We start from the raw sequence: 18,809 nt of genomic DNA, 5'->3' as shown, positions 1-18,809 counted from the left end.
TCAACCCTACGAGAAGGGTTGGGCTGAAAGAGTGACCAGACCAGAGCCCCCACCAAGAAAGCTTAACTGAGGATTAAGATAAGGGTTTCCCACCAAGACCCAAGTTCCAACACAATTGCACCATATTGCCTTTCCCAGTCAGGGAAGACCTCTGCCTGATTCCATGGAGAGCTGGGTTCAATTCAATAACATTGTGCAAGTTTTTTCTTTGATTTTGATTCTTTTTAGTGAGGTACTTCCCAAATAATAGGAATGTCTTCTGAAAAGTGGGTTAAGGCCAGGATTCCCATTAAGCTGTGCGGCTGCACAACTGTGCAGCTTGAAGCCCCACAAAGCCAAACTTCGCAAAGCTCAGAGTTTGACATTCAAGGAAGTCTGATGATAAGGTTTGACATCATTGCCATGCATCTGGAAATGCTGGCAAGCTACAGGATAAGGGGAGGACTTCTTGAAGGCAGTATAGCTTAGGGTCAGTGGTTTAGCGGTAAGGGGCAACAGCTTGCCATGACAGCCATGCCCCACTAGGACAATTCTGAAAAAAAAAATAACCTTCCTTTTTATTTAAGAACATAACAGCCCCACTGGATCAGGCCATAGGGCCATCTAGTCCAGCTTCCTGTATCTCACAGCAGCCCACCTAATGCCCCAGGGAGCACACCAGATAACAAGAGACCTCATCCTGGTGCCCTCCCTTGCATCTGGCATTCTGACATAGCCCATTTCTAAAATCAGGAGGTTGCACATACACATCATGGCTTGTAACCCATAATGGATTTTTCCTCCAGAAACTTGTCCAATCCCCTTTTAAAGGCATCCAGGCCAGATGCCATCACCACATCCTGTGGCAAGGAGTTCCACAGACCTACCACACGCTGAGTAAAGAAATATTTTCTTTTGTCTGTTCTAACTCTCCCAACACTCAATTTTAGTGAATGTCCCCTGGTTCTGGTGTTATGTGAGAGTGTAAAAAGCATCTCTCTATCCACTCTGTCCATCCCCTGCATAATTTTGTATGTCTCAATCATGTCCCCCCTCAGGCGTCTCTTTTCTAGGCTGAAGAGGCCCAAAAGCCGTAGCCTTTCCTCATAAGGAAGGTGCTCCAGCCCCATAATCATCTTAGTCGCTCTCTTTTGCACCTTTTCCATTTTCACTATGTCTTTTTTGAGATGCGGTGACCAGAACTGGACACAATACTTCAGGTGTGGCCTTACCATCGATTTGTACAACGGCATTATAATATTAGCCGTTTTGTTCTCAATACCTTTTCTAATGATCCCAAGCATAGAATTGGCCTTCTTTACTGCCGCCGCATACTGGGTCAACACTTTCATCGACCTGTCCACCACCACCCCAAGAGCTCTCTCCTGATCTGTCACACACAGCTCAGAACCCATCAGCCTACATGTGAAGTTTTGATTTTTTGCCCCAATGTGCATGATCTTACACTTACATTGAAACGCATCTGCCATTTTGCTGCCCATTCTACCAGCCTGGAGAGATCCTTCTGGAACTCCTCACAATCACTTCTGGACTTCACCACTCGGAAAAATTTGGTATCCTCTGCAAACTTTGCCACCTCACTGCTCAACCCTGTCTCCAGGTCATTTATGAAGAGGTTGAAAAGCACCAGTTCCAGGACAGATCCTTGGGGCACACCGCTTTTCACCTCTCTCCATTGTGAAAATTGCACATTGACACCCACTCTCTGTTTCCTGGTCTTCAGCCAGGTCACAATCCATGAGAGGACCTGTTCTCTAATTCCCTGACTGTGGAGTTTTTTCAGTAGCCTTTGGTGAGGGACCGTGTCAAACGCCTTCTGAAAGTCCAGATATATAATGTCTATGGGTTTTCCCGCATCCACAGTCCTGTTGACCTTTTCAAAGAATTCTATAAGGTTCATAGAACAAGACTTACCCTTATAGAAGCCATGCTGATTCTCCCTCAGCAAGGCCTGTTCATCTATGTGTTTTGAGATTCTATCTTTGATTAGGCATTCCACCATCTTACCCGGTATAGATGTTAGGCTGACTGGCCTATAGTTTCCCGGGTCCTCCCTCATTCCCTTTTTAAAGATCAATGTGACATTTGCTATCCTCCAATCTTCTGGCACCGTTTTGAGAGACAAGTTGCATATTTTAGTCAAGAGATCAGCAACTTCATTCTTCAATTCCTTAATAACTCTTGGGTGGATGCCATCAGGGCCTGGTGACTTACTGATCTTTAATTTATCAATGAGGTCTGAAACATCTTCTCTTTTAACCTCTATCTGACTTAACTCCTCAGTCAGGAGGGGCTGTTCGGGCAGTGGTATCTGCCCGAAGTCTTCTGCCATGAAGACAGATGCAAAGAACTCATTTAATTTCTCTGCCATCTCTAAGTCTCCTTTTATCTCCCCTTCCCCTCCCTCACCATCCGGAGGGCCAACCGCTTCACTGGCGGGTTTCCTGCTTCTAACATATTTGAAGAAGCTTTTATTATTCCCCTTAATGTTGCTGGCCACGAGTTCCTCATAGTCTCGCTTGGCCTCCCATATCACCTTCTTACATTTCTTTTGCCACAGTTTATGTTCCTTTTTATTCTCCTCATTAGGGCAAGACTTCCATTTACGGAAGGAAGCTTCCTTGCCCTTTACGGCCTCTCTAATTTGGCTCGTTAGCCATGCGGGCACTCTCCTGGATTTAGTGGAGCCCTTCTTTCTTTGTGGTATACACCTCTGCTGGGCCTCTATTACTGTTGTTTTAAGTAGCCTCCATGCACTCTGGAGAGATTGGACTCTTTTAACCTTCCCTTTCAACCTCCTTCTAACCAGCCTCCTCATTTGAGGGAAGTCTGCCCATTGGAAGTCAAGCGTTTTTGTGAGAGATGTGCCCGGTATTCTTCCCCCGACGTGCATGTCGAAACGGATCACAGCATGATCACTGTTCCCCAATGGCTCCGTAACATTGATATCTCTAACCAGGTTCTGAGTACCACACAATATTAAATCCAGAGTCACCTGCCCTCTGGTAGGCTCCATGACTAGCTGCTCTAAGGCACAGTCATTTAGCATGTCAAGGAATCCGGTCTCCTTTTCGTGACCAGAACACAAATTGACCCACTCGATATGAGGATAATTGAAGTCCCCCATGATTACAACCCTGTCTCTCCTTCTCACCTCCCTGATCTATTTCCTCATTTCAAGGTCCCCTTCCGATTTCTGGTCTGGAGGACGATAGTACACCCCCAGTATTACATCGCTCCTCAGGCCTGGTAATTTAACCCACAGAGATTCTATGGTGGAGTCAGACCCACCTTCAATCTCTACTTTGCTGAATTCTATCCCTTCTTTTAACATAAACGGCCACCCCACCTCCAACATGCCCCTCCCTGTCCCTTCTGTAGAGTTTATAGCCCAGGAGTGCAGTAACCCACTGATTCTCCGCATTCCACCAAGTTTCCGTTATGCCCACTATGTCAATGTTTTCCCTTGCCACCAGACATTCTAGTTCTCCCATCTTTGCTCAGAGACTTCGGGTATTTACATAAAAGCATTTGTACATGGAATGCTCCAGGATGGGCTGCTTATTAGCTCCTTTGTCCCCGCATCCTCTCATTGTGCCAAACCATCTATCACATCCCATCACGATACCTTTCCCAATTTCTTCTCCTACTCTGCCTTTGTCTTGTTGTTCTCTAACCTCCCCATCCTCATCCCATAGGGATGAGGACTCCCGAACCAGATGCCCCTCGGCTCCTGTCAGCCTTCTCCCAGGGATAAGTTTAAAAGCTGCTCTGCCACCTTTTTAATGTTATGCGCCAGCAGTCTGGTTCTATTCTGGTTCAAGTGAAGCCTGTCCCTCTTGTACAGGCCCCGCTTGTCCCAAAACGTTCCCCAGCGCCTAACGAATCTAAACCCCTCCTCCCTACACCACCATCTCATCCACGCATTGAGACCCCTGATCTCCACCTGCCTAGCTGGCCCTGCGCGTGGAACAGGTAGCACTTCAGAGAACACTACCTTTGAGGTCCTGGTTTTCAGCTTCCTACCTAATAGCCTAAATTTGGCCTCCAGGACCTCCCGGCTACACCTGCCCATGTTGTTGGTGCCGACATGCACCACAACCGCTACGTCCTCCCCAGCACTGACTACCAGCCTGTCTAGACGAGAAGTGATGTCCGCAACCTTTGCGCCAGGCAGGCAAGTCGCCATGCGGTCCTCACATCCATCGCAAACCCCTCCTCTCTATGTTTCTAATAATCAAATCCCCCAATACAAGAAGCCCCCGACCCCCTCCCGCCGAGGAGTATCCTGAGTGTGTTCAGAATTATTTAATTAGAGTGCATTTAATTAGATGCACTTTTTCCTCCTGCTGCTTTGAAACTTTTTATACCTAATTATAGTATTTCATTACAAACTCTCAGAGTGAGTTGCAACAATTTTTTGAAGGTATAAAAATTTTTAAAAATTAAATTAGAAAATATTCCACATGAAAGTAAAAAGTATATTAGAGTGCTAGCCTATGCATGTTTACTCAGAAGTAAATCTAACAAGTAAATCCTCCAGTATTCAGTAGGGTTTATTGATAAATTTGCATAGGATTGTAACCTTAATGTAGCACGAATTACATATTGTCTCTTGCATAGACCTTGGGAAAGAAGATGACTTATAGCTTAATCCTGAGCCGCCCGGGGTGCCCAGCCTCTGTAGCACTGAGAACAGCTGCCACCGGATCCTGTGCACCTTGGGCTACTGCAGGCGGCACCTTGGGAGAAGGGGACTTTCGTCTCCTTCTCCTGGTTAAGGGAAGTAGCCCCGCAATGGGGCTACTTGCTTTACTGCGACCAAGAGGTCAGCGGTAAAGTAAAGCCGTTTGTGTAGGGCGCTAAGCTCCACATTAATGCCTTGGATCCGGTGAAGCAGAGCTCCACTGACCCGCCTCCCTCCCTCCCCACTCCCTCCCCCAGCACGCCTCCTGCCCACCCCTCTCCCCGCCCCCCGTCATGCCTCCCCTGCCCTCTCTCCATCCCCCGCTGGCCTCCCCCCTCCCCGGAATGCTTCCTCCTTGCCCCCGCTTACTGTGGTGTGGCTTGGTGGTCCATGAGACCGCCGAGTGGCAGAGGCTGGACGTCTGCCCCGCACTAGCCCAGCACTGGCCTAGCACGGGTGATAGCACAGGACAGTGCGCAGCAGGACGAAGCAGAGGACAGTGCGCAGCACGAAGCCGTGGCACCAAGCCCAGGATTGGGCTCTTAGTGCCCAATCCTGTCCAATTTTCCAGTGCCAGTGCTACTGTGCCAAGAGGGCATGCATTGCTTCCTGTGTTGGGGAGGGAGTCCCAGAGGCCTCCTCAAGGTATCAGACCATTTGTTCCCTTACCTTGGGATTGCATTGTGGCTGCATCGGTGCTGGAATGTTGGATAGGGTTGGGCCCTTATCCCCTATATATTTATCCCCTGCAGAGCTTGATGCTTTTATTCCCTCCAAGATCTCCCCCTCCCACTCCTCCTTCCTTTATTAGTGAATACTACAACAAAATCCAAAACATAAAATCCATGAAAGAAAAAAGGAGAAATTTATATAATATGACATTGAATACGTAAAATTTACAAAAATAATAGTAAGTAATCTATACATAAATATCTAAGAAAGACCTCCACATGTCCAAGAATATATCTATCCATAAAGTTTGTCTATATGCAATAGTCTCAAATATTGATAAAGTTAAAAGTTCCTCAATCCACTGAGTAATAGTAGGGGGGCACCTAATCTTTCAGTTATAAGTCTTTTAGGGATAGCAAAGACTCAAAGGGTACAGACCAAACATGCCTTGGACCAGGCAGGCCTGCACTGCATCCAAGGCAGGATTGGGGCTGAAAGCAGCTCAGCTTGGGGCAAGGGGAATCGCTCCCCTTTACCCTAGGTAAAGCCACAGCAGCCCCAATGGGGCTACTCAGATCTGCACCATCTCAAGTGGTAGCGCATATCCGAGCAGCTCGGGACTGCCCTGGGCTGCCCAGGAACAGGGTTAAGATCCGGCATAACCATTGGATCCTGGCCCTGACTCCCGCTCCCCACCCACCCCCGGGAACACCCGTTGCCCACCCTCCCCTGCCCCAAAATGCCTCCTCTCTGCCCTCCCCACGCACCCCCCCCCGACCCCTGCAACAGCCAACACAACCTACCTGCCTTCTGGGGCCTGCGTCAGCATGGAGAGGCAGGCACATGTCCATGTGCTGGCCTAACCCCAATTAGGGCACAGCACTTTTGCAACAGTGTTAGGTTGGTGCAAGGGACATGCGCCAGCCCAAGGCCTGGTTTGGATTGGGCCCAAAGAGTCCATCTCCACTGTCCTGTAGTTAACTTCCATGAAACAAGCAATAACTCAAAAGAACATAAGTATCTACACGTATATCAGTGTTTAATGTATTACAAAATTAATATGACTAATAACCCCTTCCCAAAAAGGTCATATCACTGCACAAGACCACATCATATGCTTAAGTGATGCTCCAGGTATATTACAACACCAATAGACTGTTTAATTAACCATTAGTATAGAGCAGTGTTTCTTAAACTGTGGGTTGGGATCCACTAGGTGGGTCACGAGCCAATTTCAGGTGGGTTCCCATTCATTTCAATATTTTAATTGTAATATCTTAGACTTGATGCTACCATGGTATGTGACTGCATTTGGGGAAATGTTACAGAACTGTACTTTTAAAAAACTACTATGTATATTCTTTTAACAATAATAGTCAATGGGACTTACTCCTGGGTAAGCATGGGTAGGATTGCAGCCTAGGATCGTAAAAAATTTTCCTGCTTGATAATGTCACTTCTGGTCCTGGTGGGTTCTGACAGATTCTCATTCTAAAAAGTGGGTCCGGTGCTAAATGTGTGAGAACCACTGGTATAGAGGCATTGTGGTGTCCAGTAAACTCTGAAAATATTTTTTTGTTGAATTCGTTGCAATCTGAGATCCATAGAAGTTGCTGTTATAGTAGTTAAAGCCATTATCAATTCATTATGTAAGACGGTGATTCAACTCCATATCCCATAGTTCTCTAAGGCTTTAGATATCATATTTAATAAGCAACATCAAATATTTATAGATGAACATTGTAGCCTTCTTTTCCTACATTGATTCAATAAGTATTTCTAAAAGTGCACAAGGTTCAGAAGTTGATAATGCCACAGGACCAAATTAAGATACTACCAAATGTTGCCATCGTAAATATTGCCATTCTGCTGACAGTGGCAAATCACATCTAATCTTCAGCCTAGAAAATGAAAGACCTCTTGGTCTACTTCCGAGATCCTTTAAAAAACGTTTCCAAGGCAGCACCTGAGTGCTCCTGCAGATGACATCAGTGCTCCTGCTGTAGGAGAAATGCTGGAGCTCTGATTCTCCCTGCTCCCCTCAAATACACCCCTGGCTAGGGTTACATAGCATCTTTGTGTAGTGTTAACAGTTTATTGTCCCTCCTTGTCCAAACAAGGGGCCCTCACTCTCCATGAAATCAAGGTAACCAGATACAATGGAGGACAGAGTGCCTTTACCTTTAACCATTCTTTATAGAAGAAGAAATTTTGGTGCAACTTTTAAAACTCTTCCATGCTGAGCTGTACCTGTCAAAATTCCCTCTTCTATACAATGGTTAAAGGGAAAGACACTCTGTCCTCCATTGTATTAGGTCACCCTGCATGAAATAAACTCTAGCCATCCCGCAGCATGCAATAACTAGGCTTATTTTTCCGCCTCTAAATGGTTCATATCTCAGAAGAGAAAACTTAACTACAGCAGCAAAAACAGAAAGAAGCTACTAAGAGGCTGCTGCAGTTTTCGCAAGTGCTTTCTTAGGAACTGACTCGTCCCATATGAGCCTGCCTGGGCACTCTTCTCCACATTCACTGCTGTTAGAAGTGCTCTGGGCAGGCACAAAAAGCAAAGCCTTGTTGGCTGTGGGTCCCAGATTATGGAATATCCTCTCAAGAGATGTACATCTGACTCTGATCACTTCTACAAGGACAGTGATGACTGCAGTCTCTATGAGTTTTTACGTAACAATTTTACAAGGTCTGCCTGCTGCGAGTTTTAATTTTCTGTGTTTTATTTATTAATTCCAGGTTTTCAGTTGCTTTATTGGTGTACTGTTGTTTGTTTGGCAATATGCTGCATAAGGCATGGGAATGTAGAAAGGTGGGATATACAGTAAACAAGCAACCCAATTCTCCATTTGTTATTGGAAGTAGAGAAGGTGTTAATTGAGAAATCATATAATTTAGAACACAAACAATATAAGCACTAAAGAAGATGCCAAACGAACACCAGGAATGCCAAATATAAGCATATACACAAGCACTAATGGACACAGAAACTGCAGGAAGCCAATCTGAAAAAGCCAAAACCAACAACTGTGCTGAGAAACCCTCCCATTCCATCTCAAAGTCCCATTGAGTTCAAAGGGACTTACTCCCACTTAAGACTGTATAGGATTGCAGCCTTTGGAAATAAGAGGGGCTTTCCTATTATATCCTTTCTCCTATTCTTCCCCTCCACTACATTTTTTTTCCTTGTTTCTTGTTTAATCCAGTTTGAAGAAGAGTTTGGAGGAACTCAAAAGCTTGCCCATCTCTTTGTGACATTTTGGTTGACCCTAATAAAGTTATACAGGTTGGATATATTGTACATGGTAACATGTATCTCCTTTGCCTTGACAGAGAAGGCTAAAATCCAAACAAAAGGAGAAGTAAGAGCCACCACCCCCTGAGCTCTTCAGAGAAAGGATGGCAGATAGAAAGGTACATACATACATAAATAATATTTTAGACAAATGTTCTCAAACATTTTAGCACTGGAACCTACTTTTTAGAATGACAATCTGTTGGGACGTGATGCCATGATCAGAAGTGACATCATCAAGTAGGAAAATTTTTAACACCCCAAAATCAAATCAAATCAATTAATGAAGGAAGGAAGTAAATTAAAAGTTTACAATAAGTATAAGTTTAAAAATTTATTGAAAATAAAGAAGAATCCTTCTAATCCTCCCAAGCAGGTGCAGATCTGTTTTAAAAAAAATTCCTCAAAAATCCCAAAGGCTGCAACCCTATCCACACTTATCCAGGAGTAAGTACTATTGACTATCAGTGTTAAAAACATATACATAGTAGCAAGTACAGATCTGTGAAAAGATAGTGAAAAGTACAGATCTGTAACATGTCCCCAAATGCAGTCACATGCCATGGTAGCATCTAGTCTAATATATTAACAATAGAATACACATTGAAATGAATGGGAACCCACCTGAAATTGGCTTGTGGTCCTGACCCAAAGTTTGAGAAATGCTGTTTTAGACCAATAGGACTACGTAATTAGAATCTTGCGAGCACATTTGCTTTCAGTTGTCTAATTTTTCCTTCACTTCAAAACATGTCTCTGTGCTCTTTCCTGCTGCAATCCATTGATCAATGGACTCACTGACCAACAGAAAGACAGGCAAATGGACTTCTGAGCATTGCTGGACCGGGGACTACTGAAGACTGGTGTGTGGCTGCCATGCCCAAGACCTGCTGAGGATAAAGATGTTGCTGTGGCAGCTGGAGAAGTTGCTGGCAGGAGAGAAAGAAGGACCTCTGCAGGTTGAACACGTGAGCTACCCTGGTGGTAGGGTCCAGCAGTGCTGCAACTAGGGAACAAAAGGGAGCTAACTGACTTAAAGTTGGCATATGTTCCGTAGGTGAAGCTTGGACCAGGGATCTGGCAAAACACTTACCCAGAAGTAAGTTCCATTGACTATCACTGTTCAAGCATATACACTGTAGCCTGTTAAAAGCACAGATCTGTCACAATTCCCCAAATGTAGTCACCTACCATGGTAGCATCAAGTCTAATATATTAAAAATAAAATGAATGGGGATCCACCTGAAGCTGGCTTGTGACCCATCTAGTGGGTCCCAACCCACAGTTTGAGAAATGCTGTACATTTCTTAAGCTTAAGAGTGCAATCCTAAATGAACACAATGGGATTTACCTTTGAGTAAACATGCATAGGTGTGTGTTATCTCCTATTTCTGAGGGTTTGGAGACAGAAAGTTTCTTCAAAGCTCCCTGGAAACTCTGGATCAGGATGGTGCTGCAGGCATCTCAGTAAGGCGATCCAGGCTACAATCCTATACACACTTTCCTGGGAGTAAGCCCCATTGACTATAATGGGACTTACTTCTGAGTAGACATGCATAGGGCTGGGCTCCCAACCTTTTCCCTTCAATAATGAAGGTTTAGCAAAGAGGGTGAGGGGATGCCCCCCAGCACACTACTTTCTGGGTTCTGGTTGTGGGGCAGCAGGAACCCAGCAGCAACTTTCTCCCAGGAAAGTGTGGGTACGATTGCTGCCTTAGAGCCCAATCCTATGCATGTCTACTCAGAAGTAAGTCCCATTAGAGTCAGTGCGGCTTACTCCCAGGTAAGTGTGGATAGGATTGGGCCCTCAGTGTGCTGATGACACTGCAGCAACTTCAAAGGGTCCCAGGCGAGCTCATCCCACGGTCTGAGCGCAAGCCCCCTGGAAACGCCTGCCTGCCAGCCTCGCCGAAGCCGCTCTCCGCGCATCTCCCATTCATTCCACGGAGCGTGCGCAGAGCGACTTCCCGGAGCGCTGTGCCTCTTGCTGGGAATGTCCGCCGCTTCCCAGAACTTCTTCAGCCGGGGACTTCGCATGGCGTTTACTGCAGGGACGACCAAAGTCTCACCCCCTTCACGGAGCGGAGATGACTCATCATCCCCCAGCCAAGAGTTTCGCTGGCAAGCTGCAGTGGCGTAGCTGGAGGGGAAGCACTAAGTTTTGCAGGGAGCCTCACCGCGGCGTGCAGAGGTGCCTCCTCCCCTTCGAAGCCATTCCAAGAGGGGGGGAGCAAAACAGAGACGAATGGCTCCTAAGGGGAGAGGGAGGCTCGCTGCGATGAGGCTCCCTGCAAGGCTTAGTGCTTTGCACCCCCTCTAGCTACGCCACTGACAAGCTGCCGCTCTCCCATATAGGGATGTTCGTCTCTAATCTCTGAGCACAGTGAGGGCCCAATCCTATCCACACTTACCTGACAGTAAGTCCTACTGACTATACTGGGACTTACTTCTGAGTAGACATGCATAGGATTGGGCTCTAAGGCAGCAATCCTATCCACACACTTACTTGGGAGTAAACCCCACTGACTATAATGGGACTTACTTCTGAGTAGACATGCATAAGCTTGAGCTCTAAGGCAGCAATCCTATCCACACTTACCTGGGAAGTAAGCCCCACTGAGTATAATGGGATTTACTTCTGAGTAGACATGCATAGGATTGGGCTCTGAGAAGCGCTACCGAAATGATACATCACTTGTCCCGACCGACCCTCTTAGCCCAGTTTGCGGGGGGGGGGGGGGCAAGCAAATATTGAATAGATATCCCACTTCGCTCAGGGTTTTCAGCTCTGCTCCAGGACTGACCGGCTGATGTGCAAGCCTAGGCATCTCTACTCGGGAATAAGTCTCATTTAGTTCAATGAGATTTATTCCCATGTCCTAGTTGCCTCCCAAGCTAGAGGTACTTTCAGCACTTGCCCGGCTCAGTTCAGACTCTGGAGCTAAACCACCCCAATGGCATCTGATCCTTCTCAGTCAACCTGCAATCTTACCAGCGCTTGCTTGGGAGGAAGTCCCACTGAAGTCAACTCATTCCGGAGTAAACAGGCACAGGATCGGGCTGCCCTGGACTGGAGGGCCCTGCAGTGTTGTTTAAAGCACTGGCTCGACCTAGACCCACACAGAGTGTCTACTCAAAACAGGGTGACCAGACACAATGGAGATGCCTATACCTTTAACCAGTGTATAGAAGAGGGGATTTTGGCAGGTGTAGTATTTTAAAACCCTTCCATGTTGAGCTGCATCTGCCAAACTTCCCTCTTCTACACAATAAAGGTATAGGCACTCTGTCCCCCTATGTATCTGCCAACCCTGCCTCAGAAGTGCCATTGTGTTCAGTGGGCCTTACTCCCAGGTAAGTGCGCACACAGGATGGAGACCTCAGTCCCAAAACTCATCTAAGTGGAAGGCTGTCCACTGGATGCCAATGGAATTTGCCTTCCAGTTCCTGGGGGGGGGGGGTCATGCTGGAAACCTCAAAACTTCCCCCTGGAGGGTATGTGAATCAGGAAGAGGGGAGGCTGCAGGTCATTCTGAAAGGTTAATCGCTGGCAAAGAGAAATAAAATGTCCATGAAAACAAACCCAGAGTGGGGGGGGGGGAAGTGTTTGAAAGTTGCGCTTTGCAGCCAGCCCAGTGGCGTAGCTAGAGGGGGTGCAAAGTGCGAAGTTTTGCAGGGAGCCTCACTGCAGCGTGCAAGCGGCCCCTCCTCTTCGCAGCCATTCCGGGCGAGGGCATTCGCCTCTGTTTTGCTCCCCCCGCCTGGAATGGCTCCGATGGGGAGGGGCCGCTTGCACGCTGCGGTGAGGCTCCCCGCAAAACTTAGCGCTTTGCACCCCCTCTAGCTACGCCACTGATCCGGCCAAAGTGATGGGACGCCGGTCTTTTGTTGGGGTGGGAGAGACAGAGCACAAGCCTATGCTTCTCTACTCAGAAGTAAGTCCCGCTGCATACAATCGGGCTTACTCCCAGGAAAGTGTGGCTAGGACTGGGCTCTCAGCTCGCTTGCCCTGGGAAGCCCAAAGATCGCACGGCACGTGCTCAAAAAGTGTCCCGTGCAAAACCAGCGCCCCCGTCCTGCACCGCCCACCCGGGGACGCGCTGCACAGGCACAGCTGCTGCCCCCATTCCTGGAGAGCTCCAGCCGGCCGGACTAGCTCCCAGCTGCAGGGACAGCAAAGGCTCACCCGGGAGCGCGGATCTGGCGGCGGCTAGGACAGGACTTCCTGCAGGCAGGCCCCATCGGGCGGAGGGCTGGCTGGCGTCAGCGCCACGGCGCTCCCGAGGGTGGGCAGGCGGAGTAGGTTCCCCGGCCTCTGGCGAGATCCCAGCCCTGCACGTCGCCACGTGCTCCCAGCCAGGGAAGGGAAGGCTGGCGCTTGCTGGGCGCGCCCGCCCAGCTCTGCCGCTGCAGCGCTGCTTCCTCCTCCTCCTCCTGCCTGTCCCGGGCAAGAGCGGCGGGAAGGAGCGATCCGGAGCTCGAGGGACGGTCCTGGCGGGGCGGGGCGGGGCGGGGCGGGGCTGGACTCCGCCTTCTCTCCCTCCCTCCCGCTGCCTGCCCGGCTGCGGGGCGCTGTTGCGAGCAGCTCGAGGAACGGGCTGGGCTGGTGGGCTGGGCTGGCGGGGAGGTGCTGCTGCTGGACCTCGCAGCCCCACTAGGTAGGTGGGCGGCAGGCAGGCAGGCGGACGAGCAGGCAGGCAGGAGGGGGCGGCCGCGGCCTGGGCTTCCTCCGCTCCCCTCCCCTCCCCGCCCGGACCATGAACAAGCTCTACATCGGCAACCTGAGCCCGGCGGTGACTGCCGAGGAGCTCCGGCAGCTCTTCGGGGACAGGAAGCTGCCGCTCACCGGGCAGGTCCTGCTCAAGTCCGGCTACGCCTTCGTGGACTACCCGGACCAGAACTGGGCCATCCGCGCCATCGAGACTCTGTCCGGTAAGCCCGAGCGCGCCGGTTCCGCGCCGGCCGGGGGTCCGGACTCCGACCTCCGGCTCCCCCTCTCTTCCCCGGGGCGGGCGGTGGGCGAGGCCCCCGGGAGTCGTGGGCGGCCGGGGAGCCTCACCGGGGAGGCCCCCGCGGGGTCCCCTGTGCCCAGCGCCCCTCCCTTCTCGGAGGGGGCGGCCGGGGCCCCTCGCGGTCCGGGGGACCTCCTGGCGCTGGCGGGGCGCGGGAGCCCCTTGCGGCGCCCACCAGCGCCCGTGCGCCCTTCCCGCGCGCGCCGCGCTCCGGCAGGCGGCCCGGGAGGGATTTTTCGCTGATTTTTTTCTCCGATTTTATTGAGCGGCTCCCGGGCTCGGGGCGCGGCCGCCCCCGGCCGCCCCCGCTCCCGCCGGCTCTGGAGCATCTTTCTACGAGGAGCCCTGCCCCAACTCGGCGGGGGCGCGGAGCCAGGAGCCCGAGACGTGCCCGGGGGTCCGGAGCCGCGCGCCAACCCTGGGGCCGGCCGGCCGCGTCGCCGCCAGCCCAGCCCAGGCCGGAGCAGCCGCGGGGGGCACGGCTCGGAGCCCGGGCACCGGGGCGCGGGGGGCCGGCCGGAGCGCAGCGCAGCGCTCACTCCGGGCGGACCTTCATTGATGTGCGCTGCCGGCTGGCTGGCTGGCTGGCTTCCTCCGTGGAGTCGCTGAGGCTGGGTGGCAGCCGCTCGGTAGCTGGCTGCCCTTCGCAGGCATGTTGGGGGGAGCAGGTCTTGTGTGGGCGATGGAGGCTCTGCACGCGCAGGGTGGGCTCGCTCTTTCCCTTGGCGTGCTCGTGTTCATGTGAACGGGCTCAGTGTCAGACAAGAGAAGCCGGAAGAAGCACCGCGCACACACAGGGCAACTCAGACCAGTGGATCACAGGCATGGAGGACACACCCACCTACCCAGCCTTGGGGCAGCTCTGACCAGTGGATCGCGAGCACACACACACATACACACACACACACACACCCGGGCAACTCAGACCAGTGGATTGCAGGCTTGGAGGACATATGCACACCTCCAGGGGCAGTTCAGACCACTGGATTGCAGGCATGGAGGGAACCCACACACACAGCCCAGGGGCAGTTCAGACCAGTGGATTGCAGACATGGAGGACACACATGCACACAGCCCAGGGGCAGCTCATACCAATAGAATTGCAGGCATGGAGGACACACACACCCCCAGGGGCAGCTCAGACCAGTGGATCACAGGCATGGAGGGGTGGCTCCTGAGCAAAACAACCTGAGAGGAACCAAATCCCTTCCCCACTGGCTAAGTCATGCTTTCAGGCTCAGAGTCCTACTCTGGGGAGCTCTCCAGGGAAGCCTGCTATCACTTTCCCACTGAAAGAACCCCTTCCCTTGTCCCCTACTCTACCATAAACTCCCAAAGAGTCCCACCTTCACTCAGCTCTAGTCAGGTTTCACTTCTGAGGAGCCAGCACTTTCAGGACTGGAACCTGATTGTTTTGTTTCTCTTTCTGTTGTTAAGGTAAAGCGGAATTGCATGGCAAAGTCATAGAAGTGGATTATTCTGTCCCTAAAAAGCTAAGGTAAATACCTTGCTGTTCAACTGCTTACTGGGATCAATTGACTCATTAGCCAGAACAGGGGAGAGAAAGAGAGAGAGATTTCATCACTTAAGTTTAGACTTCTATACTGAATGTAATTTAGTACTTCTGTTTTTGCTGTCCTTGCCTACAGTTGTAGGAGGACTTTTTCTTTCCTTCTTTCTGAAACTTTCATTATCTTTCCCTGTATGGATTTAGTGGTGAGACACTGGTTTTCCATGCAGTCACTTGATTATGCCTTTCAGAGTCATGATACCTTAACAGAAGGCTTCCTGTGACGTTGGAGTAGCTTGATCCTACTTCCACATCTGCTTGGAAGTCAGACCCTCATTGATTTTGGGGAGGGGGAAGGGGAAGCTTGCATTCAAGCCATTGTGCCTAGGACTTCAGCCTTACTGTCAGCTAATATTGTTAGCAATTCCTCTAGTTTTTCTACTGTGACCATCAAAGATGGTCACTTGAAAAGGACACAGCACATGAAGCAACCCTTTGGTTTATCTTGAGAACTAAAACAGTGTGTTAAACTCCACTCCATAAGTTGGAGCAGCAACTTCCTAATCTTGTAGAAACTGGAAAGCATTTGTTACCAAAAGGGGCTACTGAGTGGCCTGTATAAATCCACTGGTGTGCTTCTTTTAGGGCTAGCAATGCATGGCCCAGGTGCAATTTATATGGGGTGGTCATGTTGTCTCCCAATTGGTCTTTGTTCTGATTGCTATGTGGCATTTTCTTGTCTGATGATTCTTGTGGCTCTTCCAAAGTATATTCAAGAACTTGTGATATATTCGGTTTTAAGGCAGTCACTCTAATGTAATTCCAATTTGCTTCGAGCATTGCTGCACAAACAACTGTTGTTTTATCGCTGCAACAGTCTAAACCCAGTTTTTGAAAAGTTTGCGGACTTATAAGTTTTGCTGAAGTTACTTTTTCAATTCCTAATACAGTGGATGGGGAAAGGAGGTGGTAGTCTTTTTTTTAAATTGCAATTTATCGCAAGTAATATAGAAAGTGTTGTAATATCCATAAAAATTGGTGACTCCAATAACTATTATTGCTCTGTCAGGCTCTGCTTTCCTGGTTGCTTTGCCTCAAGAGTGGGGAAAAATTTACATTGAATTTTGAAAGAATGCAGTGTATTTTCATTTTCTTAAGATTTTAGAGAGACATCTTAATTTCCAAAAATTCCAAATGTATTTTTGAGGTTCTGTTTAGGAAGAAATCTTTAGCATGTTAATAATGCATAATTTCTCACTGCCACCCCACCTCCCTACCCACCCCCCCATTAAAAATTGCCATTTAAAATGCATACTTGAAAAAAGGTAGATTGTGTAAATGTGGACTTTTCCACATATAACCCCCTTCCTTTCCCTTTCTTAAGTTTAAGACACTAGCTAAAAAACTGTCCCAAAAATGATAATGTTGATGTTTGAAATATTTGTGTGAATTGTGGGTGTTTTGTCTCTTGATAAGTGTGTTTATCAAGTGACTACAATATTTTGTGAGTAAATTTGATGCTCTCTGGAATTTGTTGCTCGGATCATTTGTATGAATAATTTTTGAATAGGAGAAATAACCATGCAATAGAATGCCATTCTGAGATTCCATGGAAACTATAATAGAGAAAAATTGTTTACAGAAATTCTATATTGGCTTTTATTAGAATTCTTCTGCAATATTTGTATTGAATGCATTCTATGCAATTTGTTTGCATGGAACACTGATTTTTGGACATGTGACATAGAAGTAAGCTTTGTTGATTTCTGTGGTTTTTGCTTTCTGAAAGAACTGGCTGTTAATTTCTGTAGCACCTATAAATTTATAGAGTGCTTGATAATGCTTATAAATACTCACATGAGTGTCACAGACTAGGATAACAGCTTTAGTTTTGGTTTTATGAGGGAAACTATGACTCTTAAAGAAATTGAATTTTTGAAAAATGAAATGGTGGAAGCTCAGCACTTGTGGTTTGATTCTATGATTTGCTATACCAGCCAACAAGTATGATTAGGATTGGTTATTCTCATTCTGGTTCCACAAAACACAATGGCTTATTTGAGCACATTGGTGCAAGTATTTAGAATTGTATAGTTGGTGACGTTCAGTGTATCTAGTTCCATGTCTTTCTGGGATAGTGTGTTCAACATACTACAGCACAAAACACGGTGAGAATAGTATTAATAGTTAGAGTTTGATGTTATGTTACAATTGAAAATATTTACAGGAGTAGACAAATTAGTTTCTTTTCCTGTTCTGATACCCTTGCTTGTTTTCCTAGGAGTTCTGATGATTGATTTTCTCAGTTGCCCAAGTTTTTGAGATCCAATTTCCTGATTTAATTATGCTTTATTCCCCCCCCCCTTTATAGGAGCTTTTCATGTAGGCATTTAATTGTGATATCTTTCAAAGGTAACACACTTAAATATTCTTTTAAAATAGTGTTCTTGTTTTAAAGCTAGAGTGTGAGATTGTTATTTTTCAGTAGGTGTATGAGCCTGTTTAAAGTTAAACAAACCCCATAAATTCATTTAAAGCAAGGATTCCCTCCCTGAAAGCCCAAATCCAATCTACCATTATTTGTTTGGTTAGTGTTCTCATCTGACATTAGTGTGGACCTTGTTTGTGTGAGGTCAGTGGGTTGGTTTTAGGACAGCACTTCAATTCAAATGCTATCCTTTTAAGATTCGTTAGTAATCTAGGGGAAATGTTTAAATATGTCAGCAGAACATTTGTGAAAGTTAGGCAAATTGATAGGTTGAAAATAAAGACAGAGTTATTTTTTTATAATGAATTACCAGTATTTTATAATTGTGAGATTCAAGGTCTGGTGTAGTTTGAGAGTGCACAGTAGGGTATCTATCTGACTGATCAAAATGTTACTCGCATATGTCCCCTTGAGAGAATCTGTTTTGTAGTACTGTCCAGTTCTTAAAACACTTGGGATAAAATGTTTTCCTCTTATATTAAAACAAACACTGAGAAGTAAGACCCACTTGATTTTAATGGGACATTCCTAAAATGAGTTTAGGATTGGAGTTTAAGCCAGGAATCCTAAGCATTTTTCTTTGGAAGTATGTTCTAATAAAATAGGGAACAGCAGGTAGTCCTGTGGCATCTTATAAAGGCTAGCACATTTATGGTGGCATTTGGGGCCAGAGCCCCCTTCTATAGATGCCTCTGATGAACTAAGCTCTGGCTCATTGAAGCATATACCACAATAAATTCATTAATCTTTAAAATGCCACAGAACTCTTTAGTTTATTTTGTTTTTGTTTTTTGCAGCAGTCTACCCTCTTGTAATTAAAATCAGTCAGATGTGTTTCCAGTTAATTTAATTTTAATTAACAGTATTTATATACCGCTTTTCAACTGAACGTTCACAAAGCGGTTTACAGAGAAAAATCAAATAACTAAATGGCTCCCTGTCCCAAAAGGGCTCACAATCTAAAAAGATGCCAAGGAATACCAGCAGACAGCCACTAGAACAGACAGTGCTGGGGTGAGGTGGGCCAGTTACTCTCCCCCTGCTAAAAAAAGGAGCACCCACTTGAAAAAGTGCCTCTTACCCAATTAGCAGGGGTTCAGTTAAACTGTTCAGTTAAACTGTTCAGTTCAGTTAAA

The 18,809-nt window shown here is 47.6% G+C and overlaps 1 protein-coding gene across 2 annotated transcripts in view; it reads left to right on the top strand.

Annotated features, from left to right (window-relative positions):
• Window positions 1-13,346: 13,346 nt before the first annotated feature.
• IGF2BP2 (insulin like growth factor 2 mRNA binding protein 2) overlaps window positions 13,347-18,809 on the top strand; it is an 80,761-nt gene continuing 75,298 nt past the window's right edge. For both annotated transcript variants that reach the window (XM_066621915.1, XM_066621914.1), the window contains exons 1-2: window positions 13,347-13,595; window positions 15,113-15,173. In XM_066621915.1, the coding sequence (XP_066478012.1) occupies window positions 13,421-13,595; window positions 15,113-15,173 (236 nt within the window). In that variant the 5' untranslated portion in view covers window positions 13,347-13,420. The remainder of the gene's footprint in view (window positions 13,596-15,112; window positions 15,174-18,809) is intronic.

This window comes from Tiliqua scincoides, chromosome 3, assembly GCF_035046505.1.
Source record: "Tiliqua scincoides isolate rTilSci1 chromosome 3, rTilSci1.hap2, whole genome shotgun sequence".
Taxonomy (NCBI): Eukaryota; Metazoa; Chordata; class Lepidosauria; order Squamata; family Scincidae; genus Tiliqua; species Tiliqua scincoides.
This window is presented reverse-complemented; position numbering and strand designations above follow the sequence as displayed.